Source organism: Vidua macroura, chromosome 5 (genome assembly GCF_024509145.1).
Source record: "Vidua macroura isolate BioBank_ID:100142 chromosome 5, ASM2450914v1, whole genome shotgun sequence".
Classification (NCBI taxonomy): Eukaryota; Metazoa; Chordata; class Aves; order Passeriformes; family Viduidae; genus Vidua; species Vidua macroura.
The window spans coordinates 3,544,199-3,562,349 of record NC_071575.1 but is presented as its reverse complement, the minus strand read 5'-3'; the positions used below and the strand labels follow the sequence as shown (position 1 = coordinate 3,562,349).

At 44.9% G+C, this 18,151-nt stretch overlaps 1 protein-coding gene across 1 annotated transcript; it reads right to left on the bottom strand.

Annotated features, from left to right (window-relative positions):
- Positions 1-6,351: 6,351 nt before the first annotated feature.
- On the bottom strand, positions 6,352-17,212 carry ATP6V1E1 (ATPase H+ transporting V1 subunit E1). Its single transcript, XM_053978015.1, has 9 exons — positions 17,081-17,212; positions 13,592-13,657; positions 12,600-12,709; positions 12,054-12,120; positions 10,178-10,267; positions 8,938-9,006; positions 8,459-8,553; positions 7,548-7,635; positions 6,352-6,963 (listed from the first exon to the last, which is right to left on the bottom strand). Exons 1-9 carry the CDS (start codon positions 17,111-17,113, stop codon positions 6,901-6,903), a joined length of 681 nt encoding a protein of 226 aa, XP_053833990.1. The 5' UTR covers positions 17,114-17,212; the 3' UTR covers positions 6,352-6,900.
- Between the last annotated feature and the right edge of the window lie 939 nt (positions 17,213-18,151).

The window sequence follows — 18,151 nt, the reverse complement described above, 5'->3', positions numbered from 1 at the left end:
CTTATTTCCTTGTTTGACGATGATCTATTGAGCTTGGGGAGAAGAACAGAAGGGAAAGAACTTTTTACACCTCAAACAGAACTTCAGGTTGTATAAGGTAGTTCCTTGGACTGGGAGGCTCACAAGTCCCCCAGAAAGTCTGGAGAAGGCAAACCAGACCTCTCTGTAGGAATGATCCTCTGCCCCCAGGTCAATTGCTGCTATGCTTGATAGCCTGTGTGCCTGAATGCCCACACCACTTCCCTCTGCATCTGTATTTTGCCTGCTTGACTCACACCAAACCCAAGCCTCCCTCTGTCTCTGTGCACTGCAGTCAGCAGCGCTGGGGTTTGATGTCTGTGACATCCCCCTACACCACGATCAGTTGTACACTTTGTGCACTGCGTGTTGACCCCAGGCCTGTCAGCATTTAGCATCTGCCACCACCAAAACACTAAACACAGCCCTCCTTGTCATCCTGTGCCCATCTCAGAGGGCACGTCATGTCGTCTGGGCTCAGAGCACCCATTCTCAGGCCTCACTGAAATTAAAGCCCCAAAGGCCGCTGTCCTTTGCCCAGGTCCTGCTCTGCTGCTCTCCCTGCAGCTCAGACACCCCTCCACGCCGTGGCCGCAGCTCAGAGAGGTTTGAGGGGCTAAAGCCGGGCACCAAAGCGCTCGCCCCGGGCACCGGCGGGCGTGGGAACGGCGAGGAGCCACAGGCGCCTGCCTTTCCAGCAGGGCTGATGCTGCCTGCCTGCTTTGAAGGAGAGGGGCCGTGGAGCATGGGAAACAGCACCAGGCTCTGGGTGTGCATCCCCCTCTCCCAGGCACGCATGGCTCTGGGCCTGCCCCACAGGCGGATGCCCACGGACCAGATGTTCTGGGAGATCAAAGTGGCTGCTCCTGCATCCTCCCGTCCACGTGTGTGCACACACCCCCCTGCGCCTCCCAAGAGACTCCTAATGCTCTCTGTCTTCTCTCCAAGATATTTTCCTTCCCTTCCTTTGTTTGCTTTCCAAACCCCCATTTCTTCTTTGGCACTCCCAGCAGGGGAAGGCACCCTTTGCTCCCACTAACCACATCCAGAGGCAGGGGGGAGCCGGGAATGCCTCACGGGTTTTCCTGCCCTGCTTCCCTGCCTCTGGCACTTGGTGCTTCTTGCGTGGGAGGCACAGGGACCTGTCACCCAGGGGGTGCTTTGCAGCACCCCTGAACCTCCTACCCACGATGGCTGGGAGGAGCTGAGGGGTGTCACAGCTTCCCACAGTGACCAGGAAAACCCCTGGAGATGTCTGCCTTTGCCCCCTGCAAATTCCTGCAGCCCTCTCATCCCCTCATAGTCCTGGGGGAGTTTCTCAGCCTCTGCTGAAGTCCTGAGACCCCTGTGGATGCACCGGGTGTGATACAACACCTCTAGCACAGGGGTTACTCACCAGCATGGAAAGCCTTTTTGGTACATCAGAGGTCTCCAAAGTGAGGTGCATGCAGAAAAAAAACACTGCTGGGGTGCAGAAGAAGAATACAGTTTGCACTATAAATAAATAAAAAATGTTTATTTCATATTTATATAATAATTTTTTAATTTATAGTTTTGTTATGTTTTATAATATAATTAGTACAGTAGTACCTGCACAAAATTTATAAATCAACGTATTTATTTGGGGCATATGCCCCTAGTATGTTTTTCACTTTTACCAATAGGGGTGCACAACCAAAAGGGCTGGCTTAAATTACCAGCCAAAGGGTTAAAATCAAAGCAAAAGGTGAAGCCTGAATGCCAGAAATCCACTCAGCAGCATGGACACCTCTTCATGGAGATAAAGCAGCCAAGCTTTGGGGAGCTCCAAGGTTTTGCTCCAAGGGTTTGCCTCTCTCCTCTTTTTCCCCCTAGCACAGCACAGCCAGAGATGTTCCAGTCACTACATGTAGCTGGTGCTCCATGAAAAAGGGAAACACGGGATGAAAAATGAATGGTTAGCACAGAGCAATAAAACCATTCAGATGCAGGCAGATATGGTAGCAATGTATTAAATGGGGAACAGAAAAAAAAAGCCAGATGGTTGATCCAATTTACTTTACAACTCCAGATGACTTCACAAAGAGGTCACTTGGTGAAACTGAAAGGCAAATGCTTCAGCTTGGATGAAAGCAAACAGCTCATGCCTGCCAATGTAACAGGGAGGAGACAAGGAATGTCCTGCTGCAGAATGGCATTGACAGAGCTGGAGAAGGAACATTTTAAAAGGTTTCTAATAGGTTATCACCTTTAGCCTGCATTGCAGCTGTAGCCACTGTTATGCTGGGATTAACACCTCAAATGCCAGGATTAGGAGCATTTTTGAGTGATGAACTGCTCATGCTCTTCATCAAGAGCACACAGAACAGCAGCACCTCCTGCCACACAGAGGTGGGATGTGGATGTCTTCAGTGTTAAAATTCTCATGTGCCCATTCCTAAAGTCCAGCAACTCAGCAGTCCTATCCCACAGAGCCCACCGGTGGTGGCAAGGACACCTGGCAAGTCACCCAGGCAGCAGGTGAAAGGAGCCTCCCAATTCCTGGTGTCCCAGCCCTGGCTAGTGCTGATAGCCAAACACTTCAAAGTGTTTGGAGCTGAGAGCAGAAGCATGGAACTGTCTGTGCTTGAACTGCTTTATTTTTTGTGCATGTGGAGAAAATGATAATAATTTAATTTTTTAGGCATTATTAATTTTCTTGTGCTGCCACCCAAACACTGCTTTGGGATTAACTTCTGGCATATTGCTGGTGGAAGCGAGGCTCCCCTCTCCTTCTGCAGCCCCCTGAGGAGAAGCACCAGCCTTTCTCCAGAAGATGTTCCAAAAAGGTTTTGTCTGTAACCACCTGAGTAAAAGTGGCCTTTGCTGGGAAAAGGAGTTACAGTGGCACTGCAGGCAATGGTCCCAAGTGAGCAAGGTAGAGACTGTGCACTGATGAAAGAAGTTTTGCAAAGGATAACTGCCCCTCTCAATACCAGGAATAATTCAGTGTGTCCCTCTCCTTGTGCTCAGTTCTCCAGCTAAGACAGCTGTTCCCTTCTCCTGTCCACTTCCAGCCACGTGTCAAGGTGCTGCCTCTGTATTTGGGACGCTGCAGCCACAGAGGAGAGCTGAACAGCCCCAAGGCTCGCACTGGGTCGGGTTTGTGCAGCCACTTGGTGTTCAGGCAGTGCATACCTGGGAAAAGGAGCTGGTCTGCAAATCCTCTTGGACACAGGAAGGAAAAGCAGCCTCTAACAATGCTGAGGGGGACCACCCTTGATAGTTTCTTTGCAGTCTCTCCCAACAGATGAGCCTTGAACTACCTAAAATAACGTGGTAGCCTTGATTTCCACAGCTTTTGATTTCCAGCATGTAACAAGGGCTGGGAAATGACATTTTTGGCACATTGTCAGTATGATTTTAACCCGAGAATGCTCCTGTACAGATGTTTTTCTTGCTTTCTCTAAAGCAAAGCCAAAGAAACAGTATGGGATGCTCTGAATGAGATGCCTAGGAAGACAGATTTGGGGTTTCCCAGCCAGCTCTACTTTGGCTGAGAGCAGCAGGAACGTCCCAGCCCTGGAAGGGCCTTCTTGTCACGGCCTGCTCCCTGCAAACATGTTTGAGAGGCAGGATGGGGCCCCCACCTGCCTCTCTGAGCTGCCTGTATCAAGCAGCACACCCAGCCAAACCACGCTGAAGTCTGTCTGGGCTCTTGCTTAGGGCTAAACACCTTTTGCCAAGTTGCTTTGCTGCACTATCAAGCCTCTGCTCCTCAGAGTAACAGCTCAGAGTTCACTTAACTAAAGAAAATGTTTTGCTTTGAATTTTCCCCTGGGGTGGTTCACTTTTATTTCCAAATTTTTCTGTTCCTCCTTCACTGCACTTTCTTTGGAAATGGGTCATTTTCTTTTAACCTCCCCAGCTATTTCAGGCACAGGCACAGGAGGTGGCCCCAGCCTGGCTGCTCTGTGTGTGCTATTTGGCTGTGTAAGGTATGAGCTTACACCTTCCTATTTTCCAGGAGATGCATATTCTGCTTGCTAACATCAGCAGGTCAGGACAGGGGCATGCAACAAGCAAGGTACCATCTTTCTGCCAGCTTCTGAGTGTTTTCTTCCAGGCTTTCTCTCTTCTTGACACCTGCATGCACTTTCAGGGATCATTCATACAGCCTGATCTCCCTGATTAATGTTAATGTGCCCAGGTGTGAAAACTACCTTCTAAAACAGGGTTTTGATTCAGATGTGCAGGAACATTTCAAGTCTTCTGGTGACCACTTAAGTGTCAAGCCTGCTCTTAAATTTTCCACTGCCAGCTCTGCAGAACAAGTGCAATATTATCCATTTCCCTAACTCCTTTTCCATTAGGCTGAACCATCTCACTGTTAATCTGCAGTGCTTGCCTCTCCCATCACAACTTCACAGAGACTTTTTTCCTCATTACTGCCTCCTTTGTTCCCTGTATTTGTCCAGTTTCTTAATGTGCTGATCTGGCTTAGGGCTTGTTTACTGTGCCCAACTGGAATATTATACATGCTTATACAAAGATGAATAAAGATCAATATTCTCATTTATTTGCCCTGGGTGATCAGACTTTCAGCAGTACAGTTCAACTTACAAAACAGTGCTGCAAAGATGCTCCAGGAGGAACTCTGAAACTGTTCTGAAGTGATGCTTTTGTTTCACATTTGACTTGCAAAAATCTGTGTACAAAGAGTGAAGGAAGTTTGGATGAAGACATAACAGGGTTGCTAACACTAGGTACACCTAGATGGGATATCCCCTTTTCCTCTGCATCTCTAGAAAACTTGGTAACAGTTCCTCTTACCTGGACTAAAGGACCAGGATGTTCCAGATAATGCCTCAGTCAGCTTGGGGGGAGCTATAGGGGGTACAAACCCCCTACTCCTGGACTTCAGCTGTGAGGTACATAAATCTCAGACCCTTTCTTAATGACCTGCTTTGAATCACTGCTGTCATTGACCAACAATGAGCAAATTCTGGAGGACATCAATTTTTGAAGCCAAGTACAAGAAGTTTGTTCCTCTTTCCTGAGAGGAAAGATACAAAACTAACAGAGACAAGTAAAAGGTAAATAACTCCAACATCTTCCAGTGTGAGAATCACAGTCAAACACTTATCTAGTTATTATTTTGCTTTTCAAAAGTATGCAAGACCTGGATTTGTGAAGGTCTTGCTACCTGCATGAAAGAAACAGACCATCAGATCCTGTACAAACAGTCTCATTTTGTCACAGACAAGCATCTGCAGATAGCTTACTGATGAGCTGGATGAAACCATCAGAAAGGACCAAAACACTTCTGCTTCAAGGAGTACTCTTTGACTCAAGAAACAACACAGCTAAGCATGCACATGCAAAGGCTTATCCTTCACTACATGTGTGTCATAAAACCAGAGCCCAGTGCTTAGTCAGGAAGCTGGATCAGCAGCTGTTGCAAAGATAAAAGCTGTAAGAGATATCCAAAATCTAGAAAGAGGGGGACACACTTATTGCCCAGTCACAGAAATGTGCTGAAAAGCAAAGCACTGAAGAAATAAATACCATAACCATCTCTGTGGAAAACAAGAGCTGGCACCTAAATGCAACAGCAAAGAGCAGCAAAACCAAAAAACCCAACTTTGCTATATAATCTTATTTCTTAAGAGCAAATTTAAAGCATTTCTTCCAGAAACAGATTAAATAAGCTTGGAATCAGGATTTCCTTAGCCATCAATCTCCATTGGAGAGGAATGAGACAGTAAAAGGCTTATCTAGCATTTAGAGTCTGCTTTACATGAGGGCACACACATTAGAGCCTCAGGTTAAAAACACTGCATAAAACCAGTGCTGTTGCATCTTGGCAAGTGCCCTTCACGGCACAATGTAAAATTCCTACTGCTCCTGATCCACTGCAATACTTAGAGGAGATGATTTCAAAACATATTTAAGTTGTTAATTCATCAGCTTCTATTTTCCATGAAAGAAATCTCAGAACTGAGCATTAGGAAGAGTCAGGGTACAGTCTGGATCTCCTGCACAGAAGTAACAAACTTGTGAGGGGAAATGGATTGTGTTTGTTTTATCTAAGTAGCACAGTTGTGTTACTGTAGCTTTCTCCTGTGACAGAAGACAGAAGGAGCAGAACTACTGACCCATTTTTCAGGGAGAATGATGCTCCAGAATCCTGGAGCCTTGCCTGCAATCCAACATTATTGCTGCAAATAGCTTGACACTACTCCTTGCAGCACTTGAATTCCAGCTTCACAGAACAGCTCATACACACAGCTCAGGGAGGAAGTCCTTGCACAAACAATCCCACTTTTCAAAGGTTGCTGCCAGTGCCCCAGAGAGAAGTGACAAGGAACTCCACACACACACACGCATTTTTATTTTAATAAATAGAGTTTTACAGGCTCAGGCTTTTTTTTTTTAAATCACATATACAGAACAGGAAATGCCTGACCAAGTAACATGAACTGAACTACTAACCTTGGGAAGGAATACATGCCCCCTAGAACACTGAAGACCATAACTGAAAGGGGATTTGACATCAGCAGCAGAGTCATTTACTTCACAGATCAGGTAACTTGAGAGAGACATGGCCAAAGCAAAGAGAGTGACCCTAAATGCACCACTTGTCTTTACAGAGTCACAACAGTGTAAGGAAAGCCAAGAGCCCAAGTGCCTCCATTTTCTAGTGCCACTTCTGGATGAATATGTATGTCTTCACATCCTTTGAGCAATGCATTCTAACCACAAGTAGAGAGGCTAAGCACAGCAGGTATGCAAAATTATTCGATTGAAGAACAGATACTGGATGCCACAGTAATGTTAAATTTCAAGATTTAAAATTAGCAGATGCTTTTGCATCCCCTTCAGTATGGCAGTGGAACAGATCCCACCTTCTCTCATAGAGGTTTAGTCCAAAAACTTCCTGTTGGCATTAGCACCAAAGAGAGCCACTCTGATTTCTGGCATCATCTGTAGAGAAAGAACACACCAGTTATGTGAAATGGGCAATAAAACTGCTGTAGGTTCTTCCTGCAGGCACTGTGGGATAGTTAGGTTGGCTTCAAAATTAACAAGTCAGTTCATCTGAGCTTCCTGAATCTCTGATCACACATTGCCTGCTACTCTATAGACTGAAAGCACTGCCTGTACTGCAGCTTAAGAAAGACATGCCAGAGCTAGGGTTTTTTGCACTTGGGTGTAATAGGTCTCAGCCAAAGTTTGTACTCAAGCTAGCTTCAGTAATTCAAGTTGGCCTCAGCATTTCAGCATCTTGATTGCAGTGCAGTCATAACCAAGGCTTTCAGTATCATAATTTATACAGTTTTATGCTTAAGCTTAATTCAAAAGGAATCATTCTGGGGAAAGCCATGTTTTTTTGCTGCACAAACAGGTAATTTGCTTCTTTCCATTCAAAAATAACTTCCTACTTGTCATTGCCAATGAAATCTGATGCCATGCACTATAGTGACACTTTGGAAACACCAGGATTTCATTACAAGAACAAACTAGTAAATTCTTGTATTTTATTTACCTAGGTTGTTGGAGAAACTCACCTGCTGGGCTACAAGGTCCAGGCGACTTTCCAGGGTATTGGAAACTTTAATTTTACCATCACTGTTGTAGATTTCAACACCTCCAGCACTAAAGATGGACAACAAAAAAAAAGAAATAATTCAGTGAAATCCACGGCTCAGGGTCAGAATGTGGCAAACATATCCCAAATCAATATTTATAGACAAGTCAGATACATGGCTAAAATTTTTTTTTTGTAAAGCAACCTTTTTGATCGTGTCTTAACAGGAATCAGCACAAAGAGATCCAGTGAAGCAGCAGCACAAAGCATCTTTGGAGTTATCAGAGACCACATCTATGTGCAAGGACCCTCATTAGCATGTTTTAAATGGAAGTAGAACCTTCAAAACAGCTTCTGACTCTGTGTTATTAAGACAGCAGTCACATTTTGGAAAGTGAGGAAAAGAGCTAAAAGTACTGTTTGTTGGCCCATACATAAAGATGGCAGAATATACAGCTTTGTCTATGGTACCTCTGTGATAGCATATGGAAACAGAGCCTTGCAGACAGAACAGACATAAACCCCATCAAGTGATTATCCTGCAGCACCTTACGACTCAGTTTGCTTCATCTTGAGACAGAAAGCATGGCCACATCCATATTCTCTCTCCTTAAAAGACCAGTGGTTCAGCTCCTATGCACAGTTATTCCCTGCTCCAGTACTGTGAGTCAGGCTGCAGATTGCACAAAACTTTTCCTCACATTTTTGGTGGAGACAGTGCTTGTCTGGAGAAAACTGCAGCGTGTGTGTCTGATAAACTCTTGTTTCACAAGAACAGCAGCAGCCACTTTGAGGACATTCCATACTTAATTTTCTGGCACTAATGTGAGCTGTGGCTTGAAAAGTTGCATTAAGTTAGTGCCCTGTACAAAACAATCCCATTTTCCTTACATATCTTCTGGCAGGAAGCTGTCTTGGTCAATATGAACATCCACATCCCTTTTTATGGCATTTTTGTAGATGGGAATACTCTTCTGTACAGCAGTCTAGGAAAAAAGATAAACCTCCAGTTAGCACTGACAAATGCTACTGCAGCACCCGGGTTTGATCACTCAATCACTTGTACTAATAAAATGAAGGGATTGAGGCCTTTTTTTTTTTTTTAATCAAGCAAATGCATTCAGTTTGGCTCTTCAGCCAAACCTAGTTATTACTCTTAATACTGTAGCCATGTCTAAAGTTTCCAAGGTAATATCCAAGCAGGGAAATGACCCCCAACTTTGGAAGCACATTGTAGCTGCAACAGAAGTGCAACAAGCAAAGCTTGTTTCCATATCACACAGAGAGAGGGGCATCTGAGCAGCAAATACATGCAGTCAGGTCTCAGCCTCTGTGAGCAGGGCAGAGTCAAAATATTCCAGGTGTCTTACCTTAACCATGGGGAGATCCTGCTTCCTGCACCGAACAACTAATCTGGGCTCAAGCAGCTGGTAGAATCCCTGCAAGGAATAACCATTTCAGTTTCAGGAAGTCAATGTGTTCTTTGTTACAATTATGTAACCCCAAGAAAGGAAAGAAGCTGATCAATTTGAAACTCAAGTCCCAACAATATCAGCCTCACTTATTTAGATCTTTGCTCACAAGTTCACCTCATGCAGACATTCTGAGAGGACAGCACCAATGTTTGGGGAAGAGCCCAAATATGGACAATGTTTTTGGAACTCAAGTGCAACTAAACATATGGAGTGTCTCAGGACTGTGTTGGCCAGTTACACACAAGGATCCCTGCACACATAAGGATCACTGCTGTCTAAGTAGACAGGTATTCCTGTGCTATTACCTGAGGCTAGAACAGAATAAAATAAGTTTAGCTCCAATTTGAAGGGACCTACAATGATCATCTGGTCCGGCTGTGAGCACAGATCCCTCACTGGATCTAACGTAACAAGCCAAGAGAAGTGTGGCCAATTTGTAAAAACAAAAAAGGGTTGGGTTTTTTTTGATGTACAGCAACACTACTGAGAAAACTCTGCCATCCAAGTGTGACAGGAGAGCTCGTGGATGGCTCCTGGGAGTTCACAGCAACAGGACCAGTCTGTGCCAGAAGGAGGCACCAGAGCTCACGGGACTGACCTGGCCAACGCTCACTGGACTTTCAGCTGCTCATTTCTGGGGCCTGAGGATGTTCTTCTAGGCAAGCAAAGCTCTGGTTTCTGCTTTCTGTGCCTGCTTCTGTCACAGGCTCATTCCACACTGCAGTAAATCTGTCAAAGCTTATTAAGCCTCAAATGCTGAAAAGGTTTTCGAAGCGGACGGGTATCGACTGACTTGTGGGCTTGGAGAAACAGCCTCTGACAAAGGGGCATTTGATCCAGCTCATCACACACTAATGTGTGCACCCTAAAATGTGTGTGTGCACATCTGCAATTATTCTTACAATGGACCTGCTGCTGGCATCCCAGGTTCTACACCTCAAAATAAGCAGCAACCTTGTCTGCTCAGAATCCAAGACTCAAAGAGACTGAAGTGATGTTGAAAGCTCAAGGATCACCCAGCAGCATTTGATCCAGGTTCCAACACAACTGTAACTTTCAGAGGGTTATTTCTAGCAAAAGAAACCTAGGGGGCTAGGGCAGCAATGATCAATTTTTTTACAATTTAAGTATTTACCTGTAGAACTAGTCCATCCAGCAGTGTCTGGTACCTGGCAGTATCCTTCACCACCTTGGCAAGTCTCTGCTTGGCCTCATTCAGCAAATCCTACATTCAGAAGAAATCAGATCAGCAGAGCCCATCTGTTTGGCATTTGGTTTCATGCCTACCAACTTTCTGTACTTCTATTATAGCTCTCACACCCTGCCAACACGTAAATGTACACTCCAGCTGGTGTTCATCCAAGCTAGACCTCCATCTCTGTGCATGGCACACTATCCCTGCCCAACACTTCCCTTCTTCCTGCCCTGGGCTGACCTCATTAGAACCTGACAATAATTCCTTTTGTGTGAAAAAGGGAGAGCTCAGGAGTAAAAGCACGGTACTTAAAATGTTAACTTAGATAAACTAAATATGTAGTAAATAATTGCATAATGTAAAATAATACAGTTGTCCAAATAAATGTTTGCAGCTTTATGGCTGAGCAAAGAAATCCAATCTATTTTTCCATCAAATAATATTCAGGTTAGGTATTCTTTAATTGTAAGTAAATGCAAATCAAAATTTAAAAGAGACAGCTTATTTTTAATTTGAAGTAGTTCTCTTGATTGTCTTTACTCAGCAAATCAGCATTGGATGGGACTGAATTTTGAAGAAATTTTTAAAGAGTCAACTCAAAGCTCCTAAAACTGAACCATCAGAAATGCTTCGGATAAAGAAACTCTCTCCTGTCCTACCTCATGGTGTTTAGAAAAAGAGTGCACAGTAACACAATCAGTATGAAGATAGAAAACAATCACACTTTACTGTCATGGTCAAACCTAGTTATTCTGTCCTCCCTAGAGTAACACTGCATTCCTGGAACTGCTCATCTCTCATGAAAGAAGCCAAAGATCTGATAAGGGAAGAACGAGTGAGCAGCATGTGACTTTAAATGTCTTAAAATGAGGAAGACTGCTTAGAATTACTCAGAAGCATGAGGCTGAGTCAGCAGATAAATGAGGAAGAGATTACCCAGCAGAGACTACCACAACAGTTAGCCCTTCAGCAATCCACCTTCCCCCTCTCTGGGAATACAATCTGAAGTTTTGAAACTCATTTTAAAGAGTCAATAAACTGGTGATTTTCTTCTGCTAACTCTTCTTTTTCATGGTAGCATCAACCTGAACATTTATCCCATCTTTTATTTTTGACTTCCACAGCCCTCTCAAGCTTTTCCAACAGCTCAACAGCCCCATCTAGCAGAACATGGAACACTCAAACTCTCCGAGGTGGGAGAGCACAGCAAACCTGCTCACTGCTCAGTGAGCAGAATGGGGACAGGCTGCCCGTGGTGAGAGATAAACACAGGAAACCCCAACAAGCCTGAACGTAGCCTGCTCTGATGAAGGATTACTCAGCCTCTGTGTCAATACACACAATGGTCACCAGAACAAGAAGCAAAACTTTTCATGTACTATGGGCCGTTGAAGGACACAAAAAATCCCAGTTAGTGGTGTTCTAAGCCCCCTTGCTTATGCCATGCTGGGGTTTTCACATAAACGTTGCTTCAGGCAAGCAGAATTTCAAAGTTCTACCAACTGTGCAAGAGAGAGTTGCTGCTCTTTAAAGAAACAAGCCCCTGTGCAAATGACAGATACAACACTGCCTGCAACGTTCCTGGCAGACCACTGTATTTCCCTAAAATAGCAGGTAATGGAAACAGTGAAAATAAGGAGATAAGCAAAGCTGGACTAAATTCTCAAGGCCTTTTCAGAGCAGCTTGGAAAGCCATTTTTTTTGTATGTTGAAGTAAACATCACCCAATCAAAAATCATATTTTCATTAGAGAACGGTTCCATTTCCTAACATATGACAGAAACAGGGACTGTGTGTTTACTTCAGAGATACTCACTGCAATAAGGTCATCCCTTGCCTTGAGGACCTTCAGCCTTGCTTGATTCATCAGGTTGGACATCTGACTGCAAGTTGCATGATAAAGTTGAATCAATCCATCAGCCTTTGACACAAGAACTGTAACATTTAACTGCATGCCTTGCATTTAAAGGTAACAATCCTACAACACTTAAAAACAAGGTCTGTTCACCTGTCTGAATCTGCTTCTGGACCTGCACAAAAGATTAAACTGCAGAACCCCTTTCTTGGTGAAGACCCAGCCAAACTAAACCCGACATGATCGTGTGTTCCAGGGTAACAGACCAGGGTAAAGTTCTAGACATTAACTACATAAAGAAATGTGAAGGATTCTTTCATCATACTATTTTACCATTGTAGCTCAGCTTTGATCATTTCTCCCCAGAAGAAAACAGAAACTCAGAATTAGAACTAAATATGTTGTCTACAATTTGAGTGTTTGCAAGGACAGAAGAATTTTGTATAAAATTAACAACAAAATGCAAGCTCAGGCTCTGAAGTCAGCTGCCTAGCCCAAGCAACTTACATTTTCTTTTGCTGTTCAATTTGCTTCTCCTTCTTTTCATAATACTCCATGATTTTCAGCCTCTGTGTCTGAACAAGGCGACCCTTCTCAATGTTGAATTCTTCTTCTGCCTACAGTAAAAATTAAATAACTGAAGTGGAAATTGATTCCTTGGGCTGAAAAAAACAGAACCAAAATGTAACAGAGCACATTCACAGACAGGATAGGATGATACAATTTATGAGTCCATATAAAAACCCTTCACCTCTTTAAGTAATTCCTACACAAGGAGGGTGACAGTGCAGCTCTATTTTTTTTTTTGTAAAGCCTCACCAGACAGTATGTAAAAACACATGGATAATTCTTCTACTTATATCTGAGAATCCAATCTCTAAATTCTGTTTGCAGATCTTCAGGAATACATGCTTTAGTACTGATTAAATATTTGTGTAAACCTAAATGTTTAAGGGAGATTAAATATTATCAGCAACACAAATGCTGAGTCCAATACCAACAAGGCATTTCACTAGTGGTATAATGCAGATTGTTGGGGCTGAAAGGCACCATTAATCCTTCTTCAGTAAACATCTATATCACCAGGTTAATATTAAACCCAGTCTCTTGTGGCTTAACCTAAGTGAAGCATTCTGCAAGTAATTCAACTCCTGCCTTAAACACTAATTTAGTGGGGGAAGGTGTTCTGCTCAGTCCAATTGAGTCACGTTACCCCTCAGCTCTCCTGATTGCTTAAAAAAAGGGGTGAACTTTGATATGAATATATTTATATTCAAGAACCACCAAAACACTGACCAAAACCAGCTCTGAGTCATTTTCATTTGCCAAAAGCTAGGAAATGCTACCTTTATTTGGTACAATTTTTGCTCTATAGTAACTAAACAGAAATCAGCTGTAGCTTACTAAAGTTCCTAGTTCTCTCTGACTGCAACTTTCAAAGCGGGATGTGGGATGTAGTTTTCCTTTTGCACTTACTGACAGTGAACTTCCATTTTTACCTTTGCATCTATTTCTTCAGCCTTTTCATTGGCCTCCTGCTCAATGAAAGCCATCATGTGCTTGATCTGTAACAAGAGAGAGAGGAAAGAAAATGTTTTCTGTAGGAAAGGACATTGACCAGAGGAAGTAGGTGTGTATGTATCTACTCACCTGTAGATCCTCCATATCCATTTACTCTTTTATATAATATTGTTTTGCAAGGAAATTTAATTGAGCAAACACACTGAAGAGTCAGTTCATCTTGACATATATTACAAGAAAATTTATTTCCCCAATAATTCTATATAATGCTGTTTCACTAGCTGCCATTAGGAGAATGCACTTCAGGTATGCAACTATAAAAAAAAAAATCTCCAAACAAACCAACCAAGCCCAAAGTAAATTTTTATAAATGCCAGGCTGGGTATTTTTGTTCTTCATTAATGAGCCCAACTTTTTCACCCCTGGGATTATTAAACAAACCTCCCAGACTTCAAAAAATCCTCACACAGCAAAATGAGTCTGTTTGTTATGACATTTACATGAAACATAAAGATTAACACAGATGGCATCTGAATGAACCTGGGCCTTCCACAGGGGAACAATGAAGCAAGGCGAAATGCCACTGACCACTCTGGTCAGATCTGTACAGCCAGAAGTTCCTTTGAACACCAGAGACACTTCTCTTGGGAAACTGTAATAAATTCTGTAAAGACCTATAAGGTCAGTTTGGAGGGGCTGGGGAAGGAGACAGCAGCAGCAACATTCTGTGACCCAGACCACATCAAGAATGTCACATGCTGCTTCAGAGCCCCACAGGAACCAAGAAGTTCTACTTGAAAAACATTTCTGAAGCCACCTCAAAGCACTACAAAGGCCAGGCCCAGCAGCTTAAAGACCAGGAAAGCAATCAGACCAAGTTCTGTTCATCCATCACATGCCTTTCTGTGACCAGACATCAGTTCAGGTTCCCATTTGGGGCAGACTGGAAGGACTCATTCCCAACCAAACTGCAGCTGGGATGAGGTACAGACACTTTCACGGCCAGATGGAGCAGACCATAAAAACCTTTGACTTTTTGCTTGCACTTAGTGATGAGATACATTTTGCAGAAAATCCAGTCTGAATAAACTCACACAGAAGACTCTATTTATAGAATCTTGTGTTAAAATTAAATGTTTTAAAGAGATTAGAAAGGTGCCAAGGTGAAAATTGAGCCAATGTGCAGAACAGCACTAAGCCCACAGAGATGAAAAAACAGAAGTGAAGAGACAAGTGGAAGATTTTAAACATGTGTTAACACAGTGGAAGAAGTGAACAGTAACATCTACATCCTCAAAATCAAATCAGCAGGTTTTCTTTTAATTAATGTCTGCAAAGACTCTCAAGTGCTTGTCTACCTACAGCATCAGCTTCCTACCCTGCATTTCAGAAAGGCATTTAAAGTAAGCATTTTTTTTTTCTGAATAGCCTATTGTTGAAGAAGACTGAAAACTCAGCAGCAGCAGCCTTTATGTCACTGAGTCGCTTCCTCCAGTGCAGTCTGGTTTCTGAATTTTGGAAAAGCACTTTTAACAGTTCTGGGTGTTTGGGAAACATCCTCTGTGTAAAGAAAAGGAATGAGATGGAAGCAACCTAGTATGGAACCCACTTCTAGACTGATAACACTGAACTGTGCTACTTCCTTCAAAAGCTGCTGTACTGAAATCCCCTTTTGCTTTTTATAGAAATGAAGAGAGATCCAAAGCAAGATTTTCACGTCTATAAATAGGATTAGTTTTAATAACGGTGACAAAAACGTATTTTGAAATGAGAGACTTATTTCAAAGCAGTATTTCCTATAGAAAGGAAGGAGGGGTTTTCCTGACAGGAGCAGTGTGATTATCCTTTCCAAGGGAACTTCTAGGTGTTAGGTGGGCTTTAGAAGTGACCAGATGGAACAATATATTAAATACCTTTGACAGAACATCAGAGCAAGTCTGTCAGTGGGAAAAAGTCTCAATCAGAGATGATTTTCAGAGTGACAGTCATTGGCAGTGTGGGGGTAAGGAGTTAAGAGGACCAGCTGGCAAGTTCATGCAGGACTGTCAGCCATCAGCACTGTCCAGTTAACAGGATGATCCTGGGCCCAGGAGTGTAAAGCACTGACAGGAATGCTGCAGATGTGAAATGCTAGCAGTATTACATGTTTAATACATCACCAGGGCCTGAACTGACCTTTGAAGTTCAGGTCCATTCTGGCTGAGCAAGACCACCCTAATGTCAGCTTTATTTTTATTATCATCACGGAAGAGGGGGGGGGAACCCCCGAGCTTTGCAGATAAAAGGAATACAATGTAATGTTACAATTCTCCTTCTGGAGAAAGGCAACCTACCAATTTTACTTTCATCGTGATGCTTCCTTGCCAATAGACTATGTTTACTGAATGAGAAAGTGAGACACAAGTACTTGTGATGCAGAGGACAAAGGGAACTTGCCTGATCTGCTCATCACCTGCAAGAAACTACCCAGCCCTGTGCTGACTAGATCCCCACGGCCTTTAACACCACACACCATCTCCAACCCAGCTGAAAGCAGTTTTTTTAGCTGAGGGCAGTGTTTACTGTCAACAGGGACAGGGTGTCCTGCCTCTGGAGGAGTGTCCACAGCCAGACTGCAGGGCTGGAAGTTTCCATTGCGAGCCAGCCCCAGGCTGCACCACTCTGCTTGGGATGTAGACCTGAAAAGGTCATTCAGGAATGCTGAGGAGGCCACCCAAATGTTAAAGTACAGCTAACTGCAGGTAACACAGCTACAAGCAAAAATGAGATGGGAAATCCTTAGGGAACCATAGAATCATTAAGGTTGGAAGAGACCTTTGGGATCACCCAGTCCTACCATCAATGTAGCACTACCACTGTAACCTTTAAACCACAAAACCACTTCAGATCCAGACACCTCCTAAAGACCTCCAGGGATGCTGATTCCACCACCTCCCTGGGCAACCTATTCCAATGCCTGACCACCCTAACAGTGAAGTATTTTTTCCCAATATCTGATGTGAATCTCCCCCGTCTCAGCTTAAGGCCACTTTCTCCCTGGTTCTCCCAGTGCAGGCATAGAAGAGACCAGCCCTCACCTCTAAGCATCGACCCCAGCGGCATGTAAAAACACGGTACTCATCTAAGTTCTGTATCTACCCGCCTCGAGGTGCAATTAAACCCTGCAGATAGCACACAGCCTGCTCGGGAACCCTCTCGTTACAATCTGGAGTTAACACGCCACCAAAACGCCCCAAGGAAATTCCCCGCTGGGGCCCATCCACCCCGGCAGGGGAAAAATCGCTCTGTCCGGAGGTTCCTCTACCCAAGCCGGCCTCCTTCCCTTCCGCCGATCCTCCTTTCCCAGGGCAGCGCCCCGGCAGAGCAGCAGAGCCGGGCCAGGCGCTGCGCTGCGGGCCCCGGCGCGCCCGGCCCCGCTCCCCAGGGCCCTCCGGGGGCTCCGCTCGGGCCGGGGCTGGCGGCCATACCTGCTTCTGCACGTCGGCATCGCTGAGCGCCATGGCGGCGGTGGCGGTGTCGGTGGTGGCGGTGTCGGTGGTGGCGGTGGCACCACAGGCCCAGGAGACGCGCCCGGTGCCGTCGGTGGCCGCGAGCGGAATCAGATCCGGTGCGGGTCACGGCCGGGGCGGGGTCGCCACACGGCCCCGCCCCCCGCGCCTCCGGGCCAATAGGAACGCGGAGGGCGAGTGACGTCACGGCGCCATATACGGTGGGGTGGGTGTCGCGTCACCGCCGCTGTGCGAACGGAGCCATTGGCGGGGGGTTAAACCTGCGGGGGGAATCACAGAACCACGAGGGTGGAAGAGACCTCTGAGATCATCCAGTCCAACCCGTGCCCCAACACCTCAACCAGACTACAGCACCAAGTGCCACGTCCAGTCTTTTTTTAAACACATCCAGAGATGGTGATCCTACCTGGGAAGACAATTCCAGTGCTTTATTATTATTTTGATGAAATATTTTTTCCTAATATCCGACCTGTACCTTCCCTGACGGAGCTTGAGGCTGTGTCCTCTTGTTCTGTCAGTGGAAGAGACCGACCCCACCTGTCTGCACCTCCCTTCAGGAAATTGTAGAGAGCAATGAGGTCACCTCTGAGCCTCCTCCAGGCTAAACAACCCCAGCTCCCTCAGCTGTTCCTCACAGGGTTTGTGTTCCCAGCCCCTCTCCAGCCTCGTTGCCTCCTCTGGACGCGCTCAAGCATCAAAATGTCCTTCCCAAACTCGCCTGTCAGGCCCTCAAGCAGCTCTGTGTTGGCCGTGCCCCGGGCTGCCCATGGCAGGAAGGAGAAGCAGAAGGGTGCAGGAAACAGCCGGACAAGGGGAGGGGAAGGAGGGCCTGGCAGGAGTTCTGTTACTGCTGCCATTCTTTTCGTTACGGCAAAAATTCAAACAAACTCTGTCGTCTCTAATAGCATTGGTTTGTTCTAATCGGCAAGAGGCTTCCACTTCCCCTCTGCAGGAAGGAAAAGACAAAACCATTCCTTTACAAATGTGGCATTCGTGACATCCATGCTTCTTCCTGATTTATTTCCATTT